This window comes from Limanda limanda, chromosome 4 (genome assembly GCF_963576545.1).
Source record: "Limanda limanda chromosome 4, fLimLim1.1, whole genome shotgun sequence".
Classification (NCBI taxonomy): Eukaryota; Metazoa; Chordata; class Actinopteri; order Pleuronectiformes; family Pleuronectidae; genus Limanda; species Limanda limanda.
The window spans coordinates 21117416-21141465 of NC_083639.1; the positions used below are offsets into that span (position 1 = coordinate 21117416).

The 24050-nt window shown below is 39.9% G+C and overlaps 1 protein-coding gene across 1 annotated transcript in view; it reads left to right on the forward strand.

Annotated features, from left to right (window-relative positions):
- The window catches only part of cdk18 (cyclin dependent kinase 18), a 40559-nt gene extending 18630 nt beyond the window's left edge, over positions 1–21929 (forward strand). Inside the window, exons 2-16 of the mRNA XM_061070187.1 lie at positions 5802–5937; positions 10400–10536; positions 12648–12779; positions 13152–13208; positions 14285–14399; positions 15210–15304; positions 15393–15455; positions 16824–16947; positions 17378–17498; positions 18774–18871; positions 18990–19095; positions 20460–20502; positions 20607–20697; positions 21108–21185; positions 21895–21929. Coding sequence (XP_060926170.1) covers positions 5820–5937; positions 10400–10536; positions 12648–12779; positions 13152–13208; positions 14285–14399; positions 15210–15304; positions 15393–15455; positions 16824–16947; positions 17378–17498; positions 18774–18871; positions 18990–19095; positions 20460–20502; positions 20607–20697; positions 21108–21185; positions 21895–21929 — 1413 coding nt within the window. The 5' untranslated portion in view covers positions 5802–5819. The remainder of the gene's footprint in view (positions 1–5801; positions 5938–10399; positions 10537–12647; positions 12780–13151; positions 13209–14284; positions 14400–15209; positions 15305–15392; positions 15456–16823; positions 16948–17377; positions 17499–18773; positions 18872–18989; positions 19096–20459; positions 20503–20606; positions 20698–21107; positions 21186–21894) is intronic.
- The last annotated feature ends 2121 nt before the right edge of the window (positions 21930–24050 follow it).

Genomic DNA, 24050 nt, shown 5'->3' on the forward strand with positions numbered 1-24050 from the left:
CAAGACCGTCTTTTTTTGTTAGATGATTTTGAGAAATCCAACTTTCCTTCAGGCCATGTGCCAGTAGAATGTCAGGTGTAGTGCTGACCACTGGTCAACCAATGAAATGATCTCTGCCTTGTGGGTTCATGGCTTTATTATATGGACTTCCCCTTGCTTTCTTTATGACCTTTGGAATAAAAGGTCAGTTATTGTATATACCAGCGCACATACTTTTTATTTTATATATATATTATAATAGCACATATAATAGTAGTATAATAATGGAGTAACCACCCGTACGGGACGCTCTGAAGTAAAGTGAATGCGCCCGCAACGAGGCAGGGTTGTTGCACAAAAAAATCCAAGAGCAGAGAAGAAATCTGAGAGCAGAGATTCACGAGCACACAGAAAGCAGCCTCAGTGCGGAGAAGGGCTGAAGTTTAGAGCACAGGAAATCCTTCAGAGCAACAATTTATCTAAGTGCAAGCACACAGTTTGAGCAGAAACAGAGCAAATGTAAGTGCAACAGGGGCTATTTGAGTGCAAGGTCAGGGTTTTGATGAAAAGTAATATACAATCTGAACATAAATTCAACAAGTCATGCTCTCAAACTGAAAGACCAGGCTCTTGAATAAAGATAAGAAAAAAAGCTTCATACATCTGCATGATTTTTAGACTGAGCTTAAAGTAGTTTAGTTAACTCTAAGTATCTTTATCAATAGAAAAAGTGGATGGGGTGATACATTTGGATATAGTGTTGACTGAGTCAAATTTCTTCCCGGATACATTTCTATTCCTCTATAAAAATGTTTTCCAGAATGGAACTGATCAAGTCACAAGATGGATTTAATGGCACAGCACAGCAGTTATTACAGCACTACTCTATACAAAATCAGAAACCCTGACATAATTTATCTGAGTGACTCCAATTGACTATAAATAAAGATGGACAACATGTCTTCTCTCCCCCTGCTGTACAAAAATTAAGCCAAAAATATCCGAGATATGGATGCTGCCATCGTGTACATCTTGGTGAAGTCATTTTGAGATAGGGTCTGTGCAGAAGTGATCTAGAAGTGGAGCTGCATTAACGACATCCTGCTGTTACACCTGACCGACCAATCACAAGTCAGCCCCAGTTGTCAATCATGTCGTTTCACCCTATTTTGCATCAAAGAGCTTATACAAATCGTTGATAATGATACATTGATGAAAAATACCTAGAATGGCAGGGACCATCTTTGGGAACAATGTTTTGCACATGCACTCTTTTGTTTTGGTCCATTTCCCATCTGCTAAAACGGAAGAGGCAGGTTCATGACCCACACTGCAGCCAGCCACAAGGGGGGCAATCAAGAGGGTTCAGCTTCAAGGAAGCTATGTTATCCAGGGGCGGATCCATGCAAGGGGGAGGTCAGGGGCCACTGGCCCAAGCGGAAATCTGATTGGCCTCTTTTTTAAGTATAGTAGTAATAGTAATAGTAGTCACTCACTTACAATAGAAACAATAAAAATTATAATGTTTTAAGAATTTTTATTTTCTAAGCTTTTTTTAAGAACACAGTGTGCTCGAACAGGGAACATTTTTTCAAGAATATATTCAATAATGTGTTGCTTTGCTCAAAGCTATAGAGCTAGTGATTCCTAGTGAACTAGAATTTCAGGAATTGTGCATGTATGTTGGACCACCACTGGTGTTGTCAATCTTTATATACAGTCATTGATGGAAACACTTGAGAAAAGCTCCTATGCAGCATCAGTTAAAAGCTGCAGGGATATAGGTGTGAAGTTAACTCACAGAAATAAACACGTCCTCCTCACTGAAAAGATAACAACAGAGCAAACGAGTAAAGGAACACAGCACTGTTATTCAGCTCCTCAGACAAACAGCTCTTTGTACTGTTTTTTAACACCAACGCCAGTTTGCCTGAGTGGATTACACCTCTTGTTTAGAGCAATTTGTTCTATTGAACGCCGGTATAAAGACGACTGGAGGCACTTCCTGTTTCACAGTAAAGACCTACAGTACAGTGTAGCTTAACCCTGCTGAGACACAGGGGAAGTCAGCCAACAAAAATAGCACCTCACACATTCTTTCAGCAAAAAAGCACAAGCCACAACCATAAACACATCAGCCCTGCAGCCACCTGCATTTCCCTCTGCAAAGAAAGACGTCCGTCTCCTCCATCTGTATCTGCTTTGTATCTGATAGCCGAAGTTTTTTTAAATTTTTCTTGTGTCATTAATCTGAAACTTAACTATACATGCACTTTGATTGACTTCTATTGCCTTATATTTTAATGGTTATTTGGCAACATCCTATCATTCAGAATCCCTGTGAGAATAACCACAGTGAGCTGGAAGAAAACTCCTTGCAGTGAATTATTGTGCTAAGATATCATGTGTTTGAAGAAGTAACAGCAGAAAAACTATGCCATTACTGTAGTGATGATGACAGTTATAAAGTTATGACTGAGCCAAGGGTAATTTTTAGCTCTAGAAAAATAAAACTGAGTTACTGCTTAAGATGCTCACTGAACATGGCTTTGACATTGACAGGTTTGACGATCCTGATTCTAGCAGTGGCTCCTTTGAGCTACCAAGACTTTGATTGTTTCTAAATGCTCCCCATGGTTTATAATGAGAAATCCTCATTTTTCCCCAGCTCTGATCTGGGGATTACTTACTTACTGTCACTTTATGAGCTGCCTCCTCTCCTCCAGTCATTGTTCAATTTATGGCTGCCACCCACACCTCTCTTGTTCTTAGAAAGCCTCTGTTTTTTTATCTTAACTCTGGACTAACTTACACCTCTATACTGTTCAGACTTTAAGTATATGGACAGTAACTCATTTGCTTTGTTTTTCTGACTCTAGGCTTCAGCACATTCACTTTGATAAAAAATAATTGATTGAGTGCCAAGTATCAGCTTTAATTTGAGCAGGTTTGCATCAGTGTAGGAAGAACTGAGTGGGAGATGAAGCCTTTTTAATGCATAATGCCCCAGGATGAGCAGTTCAAAGTAACTGGACAGATAAACAATAATTTAAATAAGATCATCATATTTATATATAGTGAGTGACAATCCACCGCCCCTCATCCCACAGACATCAGCGGACACTTTGCTGCTCACTTGGAGCTTCACTGCAGCCTCATATATATATATATATATATATTTATATATATATATTTTATTTTCTATTATAAATTTTTGATATTCTACTCTGTAGCATGCAACATTTAGTCAACAGGTATCTAAGTAGTTTTGAGCCCATGCAACTTGGGTACTGTGTTAATGGGGCTGTGTCTTATTATTATTGGAAATTGAATGACTGTATTTGTGGCTTATCGTGATTTCACAATCATTGAACTCTCATGAGTGCTGATGAATGGTCATTTTCACTATGTCGACATAAAGAATCAGAAATGGAAAACTGCTAAATATCTGGTTTGAGGTGAACGTCTATGTGGCACACGTCTTTACTGCTGGCTAAAGTTTGATAGACTGTTCTCATCTGCTGTAGTTATTACAAGTTAGCTGTCTAGCATTGAAAGTAGCAAGAAATTAACTGTGACTGCTGTGAGTATGTCAATAACATGGTACAGCATGAGCACAACAACTCCCTCATTTTGGGTACTTCATAATTTTCTTCAGCTTGTATGAAATTCCTACTGTTTACCATTAAATTACATCAGATATACAGTATATTCCAGCTTACTTACATCACAACAAAACCACATATCAGAAGAATGGGGTGTGTACAGGAAACCGTCTGAAATCCATCTGTGTCAATTTAAGACTTCACAAGTATTCAAGCCATATAAGGCACAACTTATTATTATCCTCTGAACTCTTACAAGGAAAACAAATTGGTGCATTTTTCACTTGTTTCCCGAGTTTCCCGTCTACATCAGCTTCCCCTTTGTCCCACACACAATCTCTGATTACCAAAGTGTTAATATTGCAAATGATTGTCTTCCCTCAGAACAGACATTTCTTTCTTTGTAAAAACACCCAGCAGCATGTAAATAGCAGGTTTTCCACTCTGCCAGTTTCCTCTTTGGGGTACTGAACATTTTCCACCCACCACTTGTGACTGAGCAGCGTAAAGCACAAAAATAACTCCTCATGTTTTTTTCAGTCATTCTGTTTTGTTCTACCCTCCACAATGATGCTGCATGGATTCACTCTGTTTATAACAAGCAGCCGTAGCTGTATATTCAAACATTATTAATGTGCAGACACTAAATGTGCTTCATGTAGTGGAGAAAATTGGAGTGGATTATTAGATTATAATGAGATTATAGATCTGGTTGCAATCAGTGGTGTTGTAGTCTATTGGTCGACTGGTTGGTTGACATATGCTCTTCCCTACTTTGGACTCTGCCAACCTAAGGGAGACTTATATCTCAGATTTAATGTTTACTGAACGCTTACTCCAAACTACAGCCGTTTTCAGACATGGAGAGTGTCCTTGCAATTTAGTCTGGAGTTACTTCAGAGTTTTGAAACATTATTAACACACTGGTTCATGGTGAATCCTACGGAAGATCTCCTGCTGTGTTCTCACATTAGTTTATTCGGCTAATACATAGTGTTCTTACTAGACCGCCTGCCAGAGACACTAAAGAGAGAGTCAGAAGTCAGACATTTGCATCCTCTGGATTATCTGGAGTTCAGTGCAAGTCTTGAAGGAGCTTATTGACACAATGTTTAAAAAGTAATTGCTCTTGCTGCACTTGTTCGGTTTGATGCTTTGTCAACTTTGTGTTTAGCACCTCAGGGCTTCAGTATGAACAGTGCAGAATTGGAGTATTTCACTGTTTTGTTCGATAATAACTAATTGTGCTTTGTTTATTTATAATTCATTTGGGCTAATGAGGTGACCATGTAGAGTTCACCCACTGCTCTATGACCATTGAGATAATCCAGTGATTACACACATTTTACCCTGCTAGCAGTTACATGGTTGTCAAGTAGCTAGGATTTTAACAAGCAAGATTTTTTTTAGTTGCCTACAGTTCTAGAACTTAGATGCTGTGTGTATTTTGAGTAAGTTTGTGTGCAGTTGTTTGCATGAATTCATGCATGCATACATTGCATGCGTGCTCTAACAATACACTGAGAATCATCTGTGACAGTAATATCTTACTAATATGGCTATTGAGGCCTAAAAATAAAAGGAGGGATTCTTGCTGTAATTGAGCCCATGACAGACATCTCTTCTTTCACAATAATGAGCAGAAACACACAGACACACACACGCATGCACATGTCCATGACACTAAAGGAATCGTGGAGACCCCATGACACCAGCCTCTGCACCACACAGAGCGAGGAAAGGGACAAGAATGAAAAGATGAGAGAAAAATAGAAAATCAGGAAAGTGAAAATGAACTAATAGGGCTTGCTGTAGTTGTGTAACCTACAAAGCAGGGACTCTGTTGATCAGCTGTATTCCTGCTGATTTCTGCCTCATTAGAACATGACTGTCTTTGGTGAAGTCGCACAAAAAGATCCCACACACGCGGCCCACACCCTGCAAGCAAGGAATGTTTACATAGTTTCTTTGATTGAGGCTGTACTGTATGTTCTGTACACAATAAGATCTATTTCTGGATTCGTTTGCATTGAAAACGTCTTCATATTACTCTGTAGTTTTAATGGCACAACCTTATTGTTCAAATATCGGACCATTAAACTTTTCTCCATGAGAATCATCCAAGAGTCAGCTGATGTATTGTATGTATTGATGTAGTGGAGGATTGATTGGATATTGTTGGTAAAAGTCATTCTCTATGTTTCTTTCTCCCCCCAGGGTCTGCTCCTCAGCACCATGAACAAGATGAAGAACTTTAAGAGACGTTTCTCTCTATCTGTTCCTCGCACCGAGACCATTGAGGAGAATGAATTCACTGAGCAGATCAACCAGCTCAACATTCAGCACACTCAGGGTAAGAACCCCTAATTCTACCCTCACTTGAAGTGAGGGTGGGCAAGAACCCCTATATCTCCCCTCACTTGAAGTGTCATTCAGCCATGTGTGTCAGCTTTTTATTACTGCAAAGATCCATCCATCCATCCATCCATCCATTCAGTCCTCAGATACGGTACACAGGTCCGCTCACCATCCCCTGCAATAATTTGTCAATTTATAGAGACAGAGAATTCAGCATGGCAGCCCCCATCTCCTGGAACTATCTTCTGGAATTCTCCTCTATCACAATACTGATATAAACAGGCAAACAACTGTACCCTCTCTAATTTTGTTTGGGTCCCAATAAAAAAAAGGTGAGTTTTTGTTTAAATGTAACACCCTGTTCAGACAATTCTTCAAGACCCTAAATTGTGGAGAATTACATTTTTGCACCAACAAATGCAAATATTTACTCTTCCCCTAATCCAGGCATTGCTACTACACTAGTCAATGTTAATGTAACTCAACATTTGAGCAAGTTCATATGTGAAATGTGAATGAATCTGCAGCTCCTCTCAACTGTATGAAGCATCTTACCTGTCTAGCATCTTAGCTGTCTAACAACACTATTGTATTACAATACTCTCCCTCTGCTATCTTCTATGTGATTCCAACTGCATCTACGTTATGGACTAGCTGCTTGGCTTAGTGAAGCATTTAACAGCTACATTGCCAGAGATGGTGGAGACAACAATTTAACTAAAAGGAAATCATCTATGTAATTGTGGCTGGAACTAGAATCTATGCGTACCTCTTGAATTTGAAACATTAATGTATGTGGCCGTGCTAACTGTGCACAGCTACTGTTTGATGACTAGCTCTCTTCGTTTTGCAAATCTCTACCCATAAGCAATTATTGTCCATCTCCTTCCAAACATAGAATAATCAGATAACCAATACATTTCTCAAGACCAGAAGCAAGTAGAACCCAGTACACATCAGTGATAGCATAGAGTTAGCATAGAATAGCAGGTCGTATCAATTGTACAATCCTGGTTAAGAATAAATGAAAACATTTTGCCAAAACATAGTGACCTTTCAAGTTTCAGCTCATTGTTTAGCTCTTTATCTGGAAACAGCCCATGAATGTTAAATGAACAACAAAACTGTTGAAAGAAATTAATTATACTGTCTCAACCTAAAACGTGATACATCAATGTATTTCACAACTTTCCACTTCCCCCAAATGGAAATAATCAGCGATGGAGGTTTCTGACCGGGTGGCTACATTGGCTGAAGAAAACCTTTTAGAACCTATAAAGCACGGGTTAATTAAACACATTGAAAGTCCTGCACCTTGAGCTCGTCCATTTCCTGGTGTCTTTTGGTCTCAGTGTTAAATTAATAGGTCATGTCTAATAATAGAGCACATACTGCAATCCATTTCTGGGTTTTAATACCCAGTACAAAAGCCCTCCTTGCTTCCGTGTCTGTAGCAGACCCCCACAGATTAGTCAGGGTTTTCCCTGCTACGCCTGGTACCGCTGCTGGCGTTCAGTCACAGAGGATCAGCAGGCTTCCAGGGGAAATGAGGGCTATTGTGGGATGAATGGGGATAGATAAGGAAAAGTAGAGAAATACATTCAGAATTAGCATTTCAAGTGTGTCTGCTTTATTGTGCAGAGTTTGAGTGTAGAGAAGCAATAACAATGATGTAAGTACATTATGTAACCCTTCATGAACATCACTGTGTATTGCTGCCTTTAAATGTAGGTTGTTTGCTGTAAGGTGGGACATTTTGATATCACTAAAATATGCAAACATGGGTTATGCCATGCTACTTGAGAGGATCAGAGGGTAATGCCAAATCAAATGCACAAGGTAGCCACAAAGTAACCATGATCTGCTGAAAACAGGTGGCGTTATCCTTACGATAACACTTGAGTTAAGTCATCAGCTTCTAACTAAAGCTCGTGCCTGCTGTGTGAACACAGAGTGCACATCAGTGAGTCTGTAATTCAGCTGCCGGAGAGAGAAGCAGCTGGCTGTGTGGTTTAAAGCCCCCTGAGTACATCTGCCTGCATGTCTCTCTGCTGCTGAAGGTCAGGACAGAGGTAACCTTACACACACAATCACACAATCAGACAGAAAGACGAAGGAAGAGGACAAACAAAGATAACCAACTGAGCGAAGACGAAAGAGGACACAGCGACATACAGAGGTTGAACCATCCCTGCAGACGTTTCATGTTTATAAAAGAGTTTTCATTTCACCTCTCTTTTCTGTCTTGCTCCCTCCATCCTCTCCTGAGAGATTATGCCATGCTCCCTAAGAGTGACACACAACATATAGCTGTGTTTAAATGTAGAGAATGTATTTTGAGCGTAGGTTCAAGAGGATATCATATATGTTAAAAGGTCACACTGAATGAATAAATAAAGCACTATATTTAACGGCAGCGGAATGGTGAATGGAGATAATACAAGGCACATGGTTATGGTCTCGGTTATTTGATCATTTAGTGGACAGATTTCTAACACAGCAGAGCGTACATCAATATATTTGAACTATTGTGTGTTGCGTGTGCTTCATGCAGCAATAAGAAATGTTTGTTTTGTTTTTTTCCAGAAGGACATAAATCTTCCTGAACTTTATCGCTAGAAATAAAGAAATCAACAAATAGGATCTTAAACTCCTGATCTTTAACTCAGTGTGGATGTTAAATCTAAAGCTTATTCCCCAACAGGTTTTCTTGACTATTTAATTTATTTAGCCATTCTCTTTCTGCCTCTCTCTCTCTCCCTGTAATCACAATTTCAGATGGAAACGCTGCAAAAACATCATGTGGCGTATTGGATTGTCCTTTTCCTAACAAGATCTGTAGCAGGCAGCCATCCATATCTCACAGCAATCAGGAACAGTGGCACAGTGTGCGGTGTGCATGTGTGTGTGTGCTCACATCAGTGTCGCCTTCACTGACCCTAATTAGCATCAGGAGATCAAAGAAGTGCTGTAGCTGTGATATTCAAATGACTAGCAAACAGGTCGTCATTTTATCCCTCCAGCCCATTTAGTCTATAAATCTGACACAAAGTGGGCAGACAGGAGCCGTTCTGCCTTGTTAAACTCATCCAAGAGTTTTTCACATTGTCAAGCTCTGCATGGAAAAACCAGTGCCTCCATATGTCTGTCTACTACTGTAATTGTGATTCACCTGTCTCGATATGAATGTATTGTGTGTTTGTTTAAATGATGCAACACTACTGAATTTCCAATGAGAGAGTTCATAGGCCAAGGTGTAAAATTGATGTATCTGTGTATTCATTTGTGTGTGTGTGTGTGTGTGTGTGTGTGTGTGTGTGTGTGTGTGTGTGTGTGTGTGTGTGTGTGTGTGTGTGTGTGTGTGTGTGTGTGTGTGTGTGTGTGTGTGTGTGTGTGTGTTGAGGGGGAGGCTTTAAAGAGATGTACAAGGTGTGACTCAGGGTCTGCATCCCTTGTCAGCCATTGTCCCCATGGAAACAAGGAGTTAAAGTGCTAAATGCTTCAACCCAGGAGGGACTGGTTATAACACACACACATCGGGAAGCTGCCAATTAAATGGAGAGACATGTCCACTTAACACCCCACGCCTGTGTACCGATGAGGCGGCCAACAGTCGCCATTGAAACTGGAGATCAAACTGTGGCTGAAATCTCACAGCAGGGTAGCTCTCAAAAGACACCGAGCAGGCATCAAACACGCACCACGTTCAGCGCTGTATGAGGAGGATCAAAGTCCATTCTTCCCCCTACACTGTCTCATATGTTCGCTTCAGCAGCTATAACTGTGATCTCTTCTGTCGTCTTGATGAGCCTCATCTCTGAAATAGCTGAGGTTAAATTCTGTGGTTGTGATAAGAAGATAAGTCAGTAACAGCATTTGTTGTCTAATAAGTTTGGGAAAGCCACTTATCTGCTTTCTTATCAAGAGCAATGTAAGAACATTGACACCGCTCTTATGTCTGCAAAGCTGGAATCAGCAGCTCCTTAACTTAAAAGGAAAATAAAAATGGACACATTGTCTACTCACCACTATGCCGATATAGGGGGTTGAGTCAGGGGTAAACAGAGTTGCAGCCAAATCCAAATGGTGACTGATTCTTCAAACTGAATAAAATAACTTGAAATGCATCCATAGTGCTCCTGTGGTTTCAGCCATGCAACCGTAAACCCTGACATTTAAAATTGACTCAAGACGCTGTTAATTACACCATGTTTTTAGCCTCAATGTTCACTGTGATCCACCCGGCTCCAGAGGAGGAATTTAGAGGACATTCAGGGTAAAAACACCTACAGTCTAAATCATTACGTTTTGAATTAATCATATGCGATAGTGAATGGTGTTCCAACCCCACCAGAATATACTCGGATGAGCACAGCAGGTGTTCTGTGTCGTTTACACACCATTGGCTTTTCCTTCACCAGCTATCTGTTCATCTACTGATTTGTTTTCTTGGTCAGGTATGACTCCCGACAGACTGGGTCCTCCCTCTCATGATGCCAGTCCCATGAGCCCTGAACCCACCACACCAGGAGCTGAGTCTCCCTCCGAACTCCACTACAACAGCAAGGCCCAGCACAGACGTTTCTCCATGGAGGTGAGTAGCATGATCTCAAAGAGCAGCTGTGGGAGAGCACAGGTTAATATAAAGGAAAGCGTTCACTTTGATGTTTTGTCATGTTGTATTCACACATTGCCAAGCTTTTCTTACACAGACATGTCTGTGCTACCGATTAAGCGCTTACAGGAAAGCGTACAGTCCATGTTCACGTTAAAAGCATTACATATTATTCTGACATTGTTGTCGACAGGGACACAGGTAGTTTGTTTCGCTGTTTAAACTCTTCCCCGGGAGTCATTTCTCTATTTCCACCAGCTTGATGAGATGAGTCACCTCAGAGACTTTTTACTCTCTCCGCAGCACTATCATTTTTTATTGGATATGAGAGAGTTCACAGTTCCACCTTTTGAGAAAATGTCCCTGTGGAGCTTATGTGATTCACTCTCAATCTTTCTCATACCCCGCACAACTCGTACCAGACATGCATAGGCTGTGCCAGAGAGAGAGGAGCACTCAGAAAAGGACTCTGTGCTGTGAAGACAAAAATAATGGTGTGACAGTGAGAGGGCGGCGAGCTGAACAGTGTGGATTGACGTGTGTAGGTATTTGTGAAAAAGGGGTTTATAACAGATGGCAAATTGTGGTTGATTAATGCTTCATAGATCAGTCAGCCAATGATAATGACCACATGGTTAACAGGTTGTGAAAATTCCTCTTATCTACGTTTTAGCTTATTCAACAGGGCAAACATAACAGAGCATTCAGACCAAAAGATATTTATTAACATTTATTATTTCAATGACAAGCCTAGATTTGTCCTGTTATTGAAACGGGAGATCACCTTGTTAACTGATGACTTCTTAACAATTAAAGGGCCTGCAGTAAGCCACATTCTGTAGGTTTTGTCTGTGACTGTCTGTACATGTAATTCTCAGCACACCTCCACTCACCTTCAACAACAGCGGAGATCCAAACAGTTGAAAAAACTAAAAAGAAAAGGGAGTGTTTGCTGGACCTACAGCACTGCAGGACTGAGAGATTTTTTAGATTAGTTTATCGATGACTCATTCTCTAATAAGCCGTAACTATGACGGCAGACATGATGGCACAGTTGAGTACTTTTGTAATCAATCTACTTACTGGCTTAACATCCTGCCTGTCTTCGATGTATCTGTAGCTGAAGTTAAAAGAAAACAGTGACTAACGTATGCGGTGTGAAGAATGGTAGGTATAATAGAGTGTTTTAAAATGAGTATATTGATGTTGATTAGGTTAAAATTTATGTTAGGAATAAACATATCACGGACCTCTCTCACCAGTGTGTGTGAGTAATATGATGTTTGTTGGCTGTAATGCCATTACTGATATGGATATGAGAATAACAACCTGTTTGTGAAAAAATTAGTAACATTACTGTAACTTCAGGCCCAACACAGCCATGAAAGGGTTCCTGATGAGGAGAATCAGATCTGCAGTTGTTTATAATTACTAAGTGGCAAATACATAGATTCTGGTCTGGAGCCGCAGCTCTTTTTCAGAAGGCTGGTTGTTAGACTGTCTGTATCTGATGATTTAAAAAAAGCCTTGATGAATGATTAATTCATGCTATATGGAGAGTAGCTGCCTCTTATGCACAGAAATCAATGTTATACTGGTCTATATTGGAAGCTAACATAATATTAGGCCATAGCAGTTTGACATGGTGCAAAATTAGCAGATGACCTGGTTGAAGTCTGTTGGTGACGATTTGCTTAAAGCCTCATTAATGCCTCAAAGAGTGAGCTAATTTCTGCACATAGATTATTTATGTACAAGTCACCCAAGTAAGCAAGGAATCCAAGATCATTTAATGTCAACTTACTGTAACTAGCTCACTGTAGCTTAGGCCATATGAAATGAGGTGAGAATACTAGATTGGATAAAGCAATTATGTGACTAACATCCATCCATCCATTATCTACACCTATCGTCCTTTGAGGATCACAGGTGGGATGGAGCCAATCCCATCTGAGATTGGTGAGACTAAAAAGGACCTTGGACAAATGAAAAGTCCATTTTCATAATGCCAGAAATAAAATGTATCTCTATATCCAGAACAGACAGACAGGAGTAATATATATGCTGTGAACTCTGCTCTCTTCCTCCAGGATGTCAGTAAGCGCATGTCCCTGCCAATGGACATCCGCCTGCCTCCAGAGTTTCTGCAGAAACTGCAGCTGGAGAGTGAAAACTCACCGCTCTGCAAACCTCTCAGTCGCACGTCTCGACGCGCTTCACTGGTTAGTTACTACACATGATCTCTCTATCTATCCATACACGTTATCAGCCTATGAACTGTTGAACCTTGACAAGGGTCACGGACCACGGTAATATATATTTTATTGATTGCTCTCATAAATCTCCTTTAGTAACCCTGTTGGCTTGTTTGTATTTGGGAGATTCCTCTTCAGCCAGTGAATGTCTCAGTTCAGAGCATATTTCGTCTTTGTGAGTCCTCTTATCTTGTCAAAGGTCCCTTATTTTCTTTGATATTTTCTCCATTTCACCATTCAAAAGCAATGTACTTGAATTAAGTCTGCAAATGTATTCTAAGGTGCAGTCAAAGGAGTGAATGGTGAAAGACTAATTTGGCTCTTTCTTTTTTCTTCTAGTCTGATATAGGCTTTGGGAAACTAGAGACATACGTGAAGCTCGGCAAATTGGGTGAGGTACGTCTCTCCCAATTACTCACACATTCACCTTTTAACAACTTCCAGGCTCTAAGTCCAGTGAGGTTTAAAGCGTAACCATAACATCCACCGCTGCTGCTACTCAGGAGTAACTCTAGTTGGAGTAAACTTCATCAAACAGAAATAAACCATCTCTCAGATGTATTATGTCAACTGCACTGACCACAAGTTCTCGTTGAGTTTTCATTATACTCCTCAGCCAGGCTGTGAGTCAAATCTCTCGGGGCATGCAGGAGCCTTTCAAAACCGGGAACAACACAGTAGCTTTGTTTATATGCCTGAACAAGTCAAACTACAGTACACGCATGTCCAGCTTCCGGCTGTAGCTCCTGCAACTCAACAATGAGGACAGTATTAAAGCTGCATTTACACCATGTGCTTGGATGTGTTGCCCCTGCAGGCTCACAATGTTTGGAGCCCCACTGGATGAACATGGCATTTAAGTTGTGTGACATACATGATGTGCTTACATACAAAACCATTCATGTGAGAACAATTGTTGCCTTGAGGAGTCTAGAATGATTAGTGACGGAATCTGCTTGAACCCAGTCACGAGGCTCAGCAGCTGAAAACAGAAAAAATAACCCATTTCAGCCAGTAATTCATTCACAACTATTAAAACATCCACAATCATGTATCATGTGTAAATTAAGCATAACCATGAGAACGAACATCTGATCCTGATGAAATTAATATGTATTTAAATAAAAGTTTAAATCAGCGGCCGTTTAAAATGCTCGCATGACATTTAAGTCGTTAAAGTAGTGTGATGCTGCTTGTGGGTGATAGTGTTGGTTAAAACTTCTAACCTGATTCAGTCCGCTGCAATTAATATTGCGGTAAGCTTTTGTTTATGCGCTACTTTAAAGATGATGATGAGAAAGAAACAGGCAGTGACGATAAACAGATTCCAGTCACATTAACTTCATTATTCTGTTGCTATTAATAGCTAAAGGCCTATCTGTAAGAGTTCTTTTGTATATAGTGTTATCAGAATGTCACCTACAGATGTATCGTGTGTGTGTGTGTGTGTGTGTGTGTGTGTGTGTGTTTAGGGGACGTATGCGACAGTGTTCAAAGGGCGAAGCAAATTAACAGAGAACTTGGTGGCGTTGAAGGAGATTCGACTAGAGCACGAGGAGGGAGCACCATGCACGGCTATCAGAGAGGGTACACACATCACACACTCACTCACTCACTCTCACACACACACACACTCACACACACACACACAAGCACAGACAAACACACACACAAACACTCAAATTGTTCGTCAAGGTTGAGGACCACGTGTCCTGCCCTCCAGTAGATAATAATTCTATTTAAGGACCAACCAATACAAGAAAGAATTGACTTTACTACATTTCTCAGATCTTGTCTTTCACGAAACTCAATTTTAATACCTTTCATTTAAAAGAACAATGCATGTTAGTGGTTTTAGATTTTGAGCAAGATCATGCAAATACTACTGGATAGGTTATCACAAAACTTGGTGGAAGGATGCAGTCTAGGAAGAACCCATCATGGTGTGGATTGGAAGAAATGTACAAATTACTGATTTTTTTGGTATGATTTTCTTTTTTATCAAAATTGTGAGATTGATGTTTTTCACATTTTGACAGACATTTTCACTGATTCCACAGGGAATAATTCATGGATTCTAATTAAAAAATCTTGAATATTTCTATGAGTGTTTCCAATTTGTGCAGCTTGATTTAGTTTAAGAGGACTATGGGGCCTTGGTGAAGATATGTGCACTATAGAGTTTAAACTACATGTCCTGTTCTGAGGACACAGCAGCGTGGTTTATTGATCTCATACTTTTGTTCCTGATAACTGACATTGAAACAAATTTTGAACCTTAAATCATGGCTAAGGTATTGTTCAAGCAGCTTTGAGGTGATGAGAGATTGATTTGTTGTAGTTACTAGTGTTGTTGTTTTACTGGTGGGGCATTCTCTCCTTTCTTTGTCCGCACAGTGTCTCTACTGAAGAACCTGAAGCACGCCAACATCGTCACGCTGCATGACATCATCCACACGGACCGCTGCCTCACGCTGGTGTTTGAGTATCTTGTAAGTGCCGAAAGTGTTGACCTCAAAGACGAAAGTGGAATATAGATATGAATATGAAGGTGAATACTGTAAGTACTTTGTCTTCCAGGACAGTGACCTTAAACAGTACTTGGACAACTGCGGGAATCTCATGAGCATGAACAACGTCAAGGTGAGCTGCACGCCAGGAAGTTATTTGTCCGCAGCTGCATCAGATGTCAGGCACACCACCAACCACACACCTCAGACAGACAGGCACATGTACTGGGTTACATCTGTGCTGACACATGCACCACATGATTCATTAGTAACTGAGTGTGAAAAATAAATAATTGGTGAGCTTGGAAAAAGCCAGAGGGTCTTCGACCAAGCTCTGAAGGTATTTTCAGACTGTTCAGACTCTCTTCTAACCATCATGGATTAAAGGAATACTCAGTCTACTGCTAAATAAAAACCATTTTCATCAGTTTAATCACTTAAAAATGTTATAATATATTTATTTATTTTATATTAACAACATCTGAAAAACAACAGTTTGAGCAAAGGAGTTTGTTATTTCTGGCCACCATCTTTGTTTGGGTTTTTAAAAAAGTGCATCTCTGGAAATAGGTTGAAAATCTTTTGTGTAGCACAACATTCTTTTTCACATTTATTATTCAAGGAGTCTTTTAAGATTCTGAAAAGACTTTTTACAAAAGCAGAAAGTCTCAGGGATGTGAGGCAGAGCCAGTATTACCTTTTCATTCTAAGATTTTGTTGAATTTCTGCACTCAACCCCTAAAAAAGACAAGATAATCTTTTCCTTTGTCCCACAATGGGGACATTTGCCAAACATCAAGGCTGCGTATCCTCAGAGGACGGCTCAGCTGCTGAAGTATAGAAGTATCGTGTCTATTATGAGAATGTGAATATGTTTAGTTAGGGTTAGGCCCTCAGGGAACGGGATGCTTTATAGGGATGTGGGCAGACATTCTGTTGATTTTGCGAAAGGGTGATACAGGTCATCTGTCACATTTTTACTCCCAGTAAAACGTGGCCACATTAGTTTAAAAATAATCCATTAATGGCAGATTTAAATATGGGCAGAAGTTTACCTCACGTCTCTCTGCTGAAAGCCTGAGGAAACAAACAAGTTATATAAATCAGTTTGGCATCAGTAGCACCCAAGATAAATGATTTCATGATTTCATATTATGATATTAATGATTAGGTCAGAATTCAGTTGTCCAGTTTAGTGTGTGTGTTTCTTGGATGATGTGAAATAGTATCATAACTAGCTTCTCTTTTAATAAGTGTGTTGCTCTATTTGTGTGATATAGGATTTGTGCAATTTACTTTTTTGAATTTTTATGTGTATTCTAGAAATGTTCTTAATATATCTACTTAATTTTTGACATTTTTGTTAAAGTATGACTGTATGTATTTTAGGTAATTCATGGTTGTCATCCAAGTTGCCCTACAGGCTAGAACCACCATTGTATTCCATTATAACATGTAGAAAGAATGAGGTCTAAGTTTGATCTTCACTGTATACCTACAGATCTTCATGTTCCAGCTGATGCGTGGCCTGTCCTACTGCCACAAGAGGAAAATCCTCCACAGAGACCTAAAGCCTCAGAACCTGCTCATCAATGATAAGGGCGAGCTCAAACTGGCTGACTTCGGTATTAAAAAAGCAAACTTTTACACTCCGGCTCCACTCACTTTCCAATTTTATTTTACTCTCATTTCTTAAGTCTTCTTCATTTTAGCACCTTTGCTTCCTGTATCCTAGCAACTATGCCCCTCTCTCTGTTTTACTGGAAGTGGGTAGACAAGCCCACTGGAGGTCCATTACTCTTTTTCAATATTTTTAACTCGACGCAGCAAATAAACTGTATTTCGAATATTTTTATTCAGTGATCTGTCGGACACTCTATGACAACACAATGTGTAGATGTCAGAAGAGGATATGAGGATATTACTGCTCTAATTCACTATATTAGACTTATGTATCATAATCTTTGTCAAATTGTCAAAATTAAGGTTTGTAAATGTAGTCTGATTAAATCCAATCTGCTGTCACTCAGGTCTCACAACCTTTTTTGTTGTCAGGTCTGGCCAGGGCCAAGTCCGTCCCCACTAAGACCTACTCCAATGAGGTGGTCACTCTGTGGTACAGGCCCCCTGACGTGCTCCTGGGCTCTACAGAATACTCCACACCCATCGACATGTGGTGAGTAGGACATTGATTATTAGTTGTCTAAGTTGCACTTTACCTCCTTGGTTTACTAGACCAGACATTACATTTCATTTAGCTGACGCTTTTATCCTTAGCAACTCAGAAGGTGGGAAAAACAACACAATGTGGGTGCAAAGTAACAACGGATCAAAACTGGCCAAACTGACACTAACGTTGGTGTTTTCAAGTATTAAATGATGGATAAATTCACAAAAGAAATTCTTTGTAATATATTTTTTATTTTATATTTATTTTACTCAGCAATTTTGTATTCAAAACGTATTTATTCAAACATATTACAACCAAGAGTATAAGGCCAATCTGGATCAGGTAACTGTAAATGAATTGTAGTTAGCACTTTTATGCTACAAGTCGCCTTCAAAAACACATTCATACAGTGCTTCTTTATGCAGTACACTTTCTATCACCTGCCATTCACACACTTTCAGGGGAAATTTGGGGTTCATTTTCTTGCCCAAGGACACTGTGGAATAAAGACTGGAGGAGCTGGGAATTTAACCACCGACCTATTGTGGACAACCCCCTCCACCTTCCAAGTCTTGTTGATTACTTAATAACACGTGTAAAAAAGGTTAATAATCAAACGAAAAAATCTTAATGTGACATGAGCGAGATCAGTTTGTTTAGGAAGTGATTCCAATGCTGCTCATATCAAAGCTGTGATTAACTATTATTAGTTTAGATGCTTGAGGCCCCGATCCACCCACCATTAATAATTCTGCTCACACGTCACTTGTGGCCTTAACCTGTATTTGATCTGAACAGAGCTGACATGCTTCAATCTTTAGGGCAGCACACAGCACATGGGGTCCTCAACACGCTCGTGCTAGCCCTGGCTCTGTGTGATACTGTTACCTTGTAATCTAGATGGAGACCTAACAGCGTGAGGATAGTCCAGGCTTTCTTTGAATCTATTTCAATCTCCCAAGTTATTAGCAGAGAGATGAGTCACTATCACACAATGGAGAGTAATTCGTCTGCGTTCACCTTCCCTGTGTGTGCGTTTGCCCAGCCGCAATTTGCAATGGAGAGACAACTGTATCTCTCTAACAACACGACAGGCTTTTATGAGTTCACATATCATCTCATCAGACAACAGGACACCTCTTCAACACACCATCCTAGATGGAAAAAAAGACCCACTCACACCATACGTGTTTGCACTTATGATTAGCACACTTTGAGCTGTGTGTTTATTGAACCAGGCCTCACCAACAACATGAATTGATCTTCTCCGTCCTCTTCCAGGGGAGTGGGCTGTATCATGTTTGAGATGGCGACAGGTCGTCCCATGTTTCCTGGTGCCACTGTGAAGGAGGAGCTACATCTCGTTTTCAGACTCATAGGTAACAGAGCAACAGAATATAACAGCATCTTTTCAGGCCAGATAAAAAGGAGTATATGATGTGACAGTGTCCTGTGTGAGAAGATGACGGCACAGTTCCTTTACTCCTTTTCTTTCAGGCACTCCAACAGAAGACACTTGGCCTGGTATCAGCAGTAATGACGAGTTTCGGTCCTACCTCTTTCCTCAGTACAGACCTCAAGCTCTCATCAACCACGTACCCAGGTATCACGACATTTCTCTGTCTGTTCAGATGAGTGGTGACAGAAGAGACAAAAAAGACGAGATGAACTGTTTGCAGCCATACCAGCTGGCCTAAGAGGCTGAACTACACTGTGCTAGTTTCACTTAAATGCTTTTGGCATGCTAACGTGCTCACACTGACAGTGTTAACATACTGATGTACACGGTGAATGTTCACCACCTTATTTTAGCATATTAGCCATCCTGCTAAAAGTGAAGTGAGGTGAAGTTCTGTAGCCTACTTGTCCCAAACACAAGTTCAGGCTCAGTCCAAAGGATATGAAGATTAATGTCAAAAAGACAGAATAGATTATTTGTATTAAGCGGAATTTAATAACAGGACCTGCTAGACTTGTCAGCTAACTTGTTGAAACTGTTGAAACATGAGGTTTAACTCAGAGTTTTTAGCCTTGCGGTAAATCACCATGGTAACTTCTTTTAAACTGCTAGTTTGAGTTTGAGAATAGAGGTGGAAACCTCTCAACGACCGAACTACTGACCAATCAGGACTGTGGTACCAGAGTCATCAATCTATAGGATTCTGACAGGGACAGAAGAGTTTAGGCTACATTAAAGAAAAAACAAACGTCAGCAGATTTCAGTGTAATTGTTTTGCTGGTCCAGACTTTTCATTTGTTCACTCTGGTTTTTCTGGTTATCATCATATACATTTCACCTTGTTGAAAGCGAATTGTGTAACTTGCTTTAACAGACTCTACAGCCAGATATCAGCACTTCAATCAATCAATCATCAATCAAATTGTATTTGTATAGCCCATATACACAAATTACAATTTGTCTCTAAACAAGGTGCGAAATTGGTGCTATTATCATAAGAACTTTATTTGTGGTTCTTACAATGTTGCTCAAAAAAAAGTCCACCTCTGACACATGGACGTGCTCATAGCGGCATAATAAAACCCAGAGTTGACTGAGATGGTTGATAACCAGCTACGTAGTCCAGGTTATCAGACTGGCCTGGATAGTTGAACTCGCTTTGTGCAGGCCCCAGGTCTGTGCTGCTAAACAGCTTCATCGACCTACATTAACAAATTGTTTTAAACTTAGTCAACGATCTTAGTAGATAAGATAATACACTGATGGATAATAGCGTTTTATACTATTTTATTGCAGCACTGGAATTAGTATTATCTGCCCTATGTTACATTTAGCTTAACAATAAAAATGTATTATTGCCTACGTAACTAACCTTATTTTCTCATACATACATAACACGCATTAATATATTTATCCCTTTATTATTTTGTTTTATTACCAGTAACAAAGTAACTCTTCTGAACACTCATAGTATGTGCAAACTGAGCTCTTCTCTTTGTCTCCACCAGGTTGGACACGGAGGGGATTGACCTGCTGTCTGCTCTGCTGCTGGTATGAGACAAAAGCCCGATGACATTCACACACCGGGATTGAGTCAGACCTGAACATGGATCTCACAGTTGGTCTAATCAACTGCTTTTGCGCTTTGATTGCAGTACAACACCAGGAGCAGAATGTCAGCTGAAGCTTCTCTGCGACACCCCTACTTCCTGACTCTGGGGGATAATATACACAATTTGGCAGACAGTAAGACACACACATAAATACACTGTTCACACACTATAAAGGCTTCTCAGGTGTAATTTAGATCCACAGGTCTCGGTAACTCAGCTGTGAACAGAAAAGAAGTTCTGAAAAACATCCTGAAACAAAATGCTCGGAAGGATTTGACATAACATGTTAAACGTTTTAAAAAGGCTAGTGCTAAACAATGTGGGACTTTACATCTGAAGACATTTTTTACCAAATAATTTAGGTGTTTGGTTGAAGATGCCCATTATTATTAACAAGCTAAAACAATCTGTCAAAGATTAAACCAGTGCTTATGAGAAAAAAAAATCTTCTATTCTTCAATCTTCAATTATTTTGGGCCAAAGAAAAAACGTCTGGGCGACACACAGATTTGATCAGTGTTTCTCTCCTCCTCTTTGTTTTAGCTGGCTCAGTGTTTTCCCTCAGAGAGGTGCAGCTCCAGAAGGACCCAGGCCACCGCACTTCTGTGTTTCAGCCTTTAAGTAAGTGACCGCCACAAGTGACATGATATGAATTCACTATAAGCTGATTACAAGTCATAGTTACTAGTAGCCAAACACTTTGTTCGCATACTGGGCAATTCTGATAATTATGTTATGATGTTAAAATAGTTCTGCACATCTTAGACCTGTAAATAAAAAAGATTTGTTTTCACCTTATATTCTCGTAATGTCGTGTTTTGTAAACACATTAGACTAACAAAGTATTTATTGATAACTATGGGATGGATTATCTCTTACAATGGGAGTTTCCTGAATTATTTGTAGTGAAACAGTATTAAACTCGTGTGTGTTTTACTCTTGACCACAACAGGGTTAGCATGTACTTTGCTAATTGGCAATGCTTTGCAAGAAGCCGACATGCTGAGTTTGTTTATTGTGACACAAATGAAATAGTAGAACAATGAGTCTCACAGGGACTAATAACCAAGGGGTTGTTTTCATATTCAAGCCAATTACTGTCTAGTCTAGTATACACTCTGATAAGCTAATTTAATTTAAAGTCTCACTATGACTGCATATCCACCTGAGTACCACCAAGAAGCATCAAGTTAATTTAGGTTAAAGGGGTGATGCATTCAGGGAAAAGATGGAGTTGTTGCTTTCCTGTAAATAGACTGTGTCTATAGACTATAGACTGTGAATAATTACAAGTGTAGAATAAGTGTGTTCTCACTTTGTCTCTCCTCAGCTCGAGGAAAGAACCGAAGACAAAGCATCTTCTAGAGGACACACGGAGGGGGACGAGAGACGCACATTAAAGAGGAGCAGCCTTTACAGACCACAGCACTAAGGCCAACACAGCTGCTCACATTCACAAGCATGCCTCAGTTACACACACGCACATGCACTCACTCATTTCTATGGCAGCTGACTGTGGAGACACACATGGTCTCTGCAAATAACTAACTTGTACTGCGCTTGAAATGACTGAGCTGAGACAAACACACATTTGCATACATTTGCACAATCAGCTGCAAACGTGCCATTTCTCAGTGGCGGTAGAGACAGCAGATATTTAAGTATCTTGCTGACACACACACACATTTCAAGGAAAAAACTGTCCACTAAATAAAACTTCTTCACATAGGACTGACATGTATCATTTCTGTTCAGCACACACCCGGTGTTCTGGCCATCCACGGTAGCGACCACATCTGGAACATTATCTAACTGTCAGTGTGAAGAAGTATTGCCTGAACACCACTGGGTCAAACAAACAGGAGAGTTGGGATGCGAAAGGAAGTTGCTTCAGTTTTGTGTAAAAATCTTCTGAGGTCATTTTCTTTTCAAATAGTTTTGTACTAATTATGTTAAGGCTTATCTCTACACCAAAAAAACACAAAGATGTAGCTCAAAGGTACACTCTGATTTTTGATTTAGCATCAAATGTTTCGCATACATTTGGTATTTGTGCATCCCCAAATTAATGTATAAATTAACTTTACAGATTTGCTTTATGAACTTTTTATTGTATTTTTTGTCTAAAAAAGGGTTTTAAAGCCTTTTCTGTAAGAACAAGAGTAATTCTGTTAGGGACATTTTTTATTATTATTATTATTATTATTATTATTATTATTATTATTATTATTTTTGGCCGGAACTTTGTCAAATGGACACATGTTAAATCTGAAAATGCTTTAATTTGTTAGCTTATACAGAATTAGCTGAAAACATGCTGTCACTTATAGAAAATGGTCCCTGTAGCTATAGCCCTGGGTGCTATTAGACACTTGCTAAATAACAAACTCAGAGTGTGTACTTTTAAAAAGGATTCACACATTAACAGGCAAATTAAGCAAAACGTTCCAACCTCAAATAGAAACCACAGAAGAGATTCAACCTTGTATAGCTAATCCAACATGTTTGGGGAAAGTAACAGTGGTTAGCTACTTGAATATGTAAGATAGCTCATAATGTGACGTAATTTAAGCTTAATCGGATTTATCTGTGATGAATTAAAAATGTCCAATTCAGAAGATCCCCCAGTATGGCAGCTCATGTGGCTCAGGTGTCATGTGACCTGACAGCCTTGAAACACACAAATAATCTGGACATTGAAATCGTAGCATCACACTGTTCATCTGACTCCATTATGAATATAAAGCAGATTTGCCTTGCGACACCGACTCCATGTTTCAGCGCATCGTGGGGTTTTGTTCCATGCAGTGTTAACAGCTGACTTTCACTTCAGCTCTTGAAGTTGCCTTAGTAAACTGTGCATGATATCTTGGCTTGTGAAGACTCTCTATTTGATCTAGTGCATCCAGTGTGTTAGGAGGCTTTTGCTCTGTGTCTGTAAATAACTCATTGCGAGTGTTTGTATTTCTTAGTCTCCTATTTGCACAAACCAGAAGTGTCCTCTGACGCCTGCTCCTTTCCTTAAGTGTCTTTCTTACCTACTGTGGTTTGAAAATATGACCCCATATTGTACGAAGCCCCAGTAAGCCCAGAGGTTAAATCCTATGCCCTTGATAATGAAGTGATCTTCAGTAAGAAAAGTGATGGGGGCATGTTGCTGAGCTACAGTTAATCTTTCCTAACTCTGTTTCCATCTGAACACTCCGCGTCCAGCGCTGCTGAGTTCCTGCAGACAAGGAGATGCTGAGGGGAGGGGTTCCAGTGCCAATGACACGGTTAGGGTTGGGGCCACATAAACAACCTGTGGGGTCTGATCAAGGTTGTCTTATTAATTAACAGTGCAATATGAAAGAGATGGAGACAGTTTGTGTGGAGCGCAATAGTGGCTTCCTATCACCATCATACTTCCAGTCACTAAGTTGTTCTGTACTTTGATATCGGCCAACCTATTGATAAGAAGTTGCGTAAAAAAATGTCACAATAATT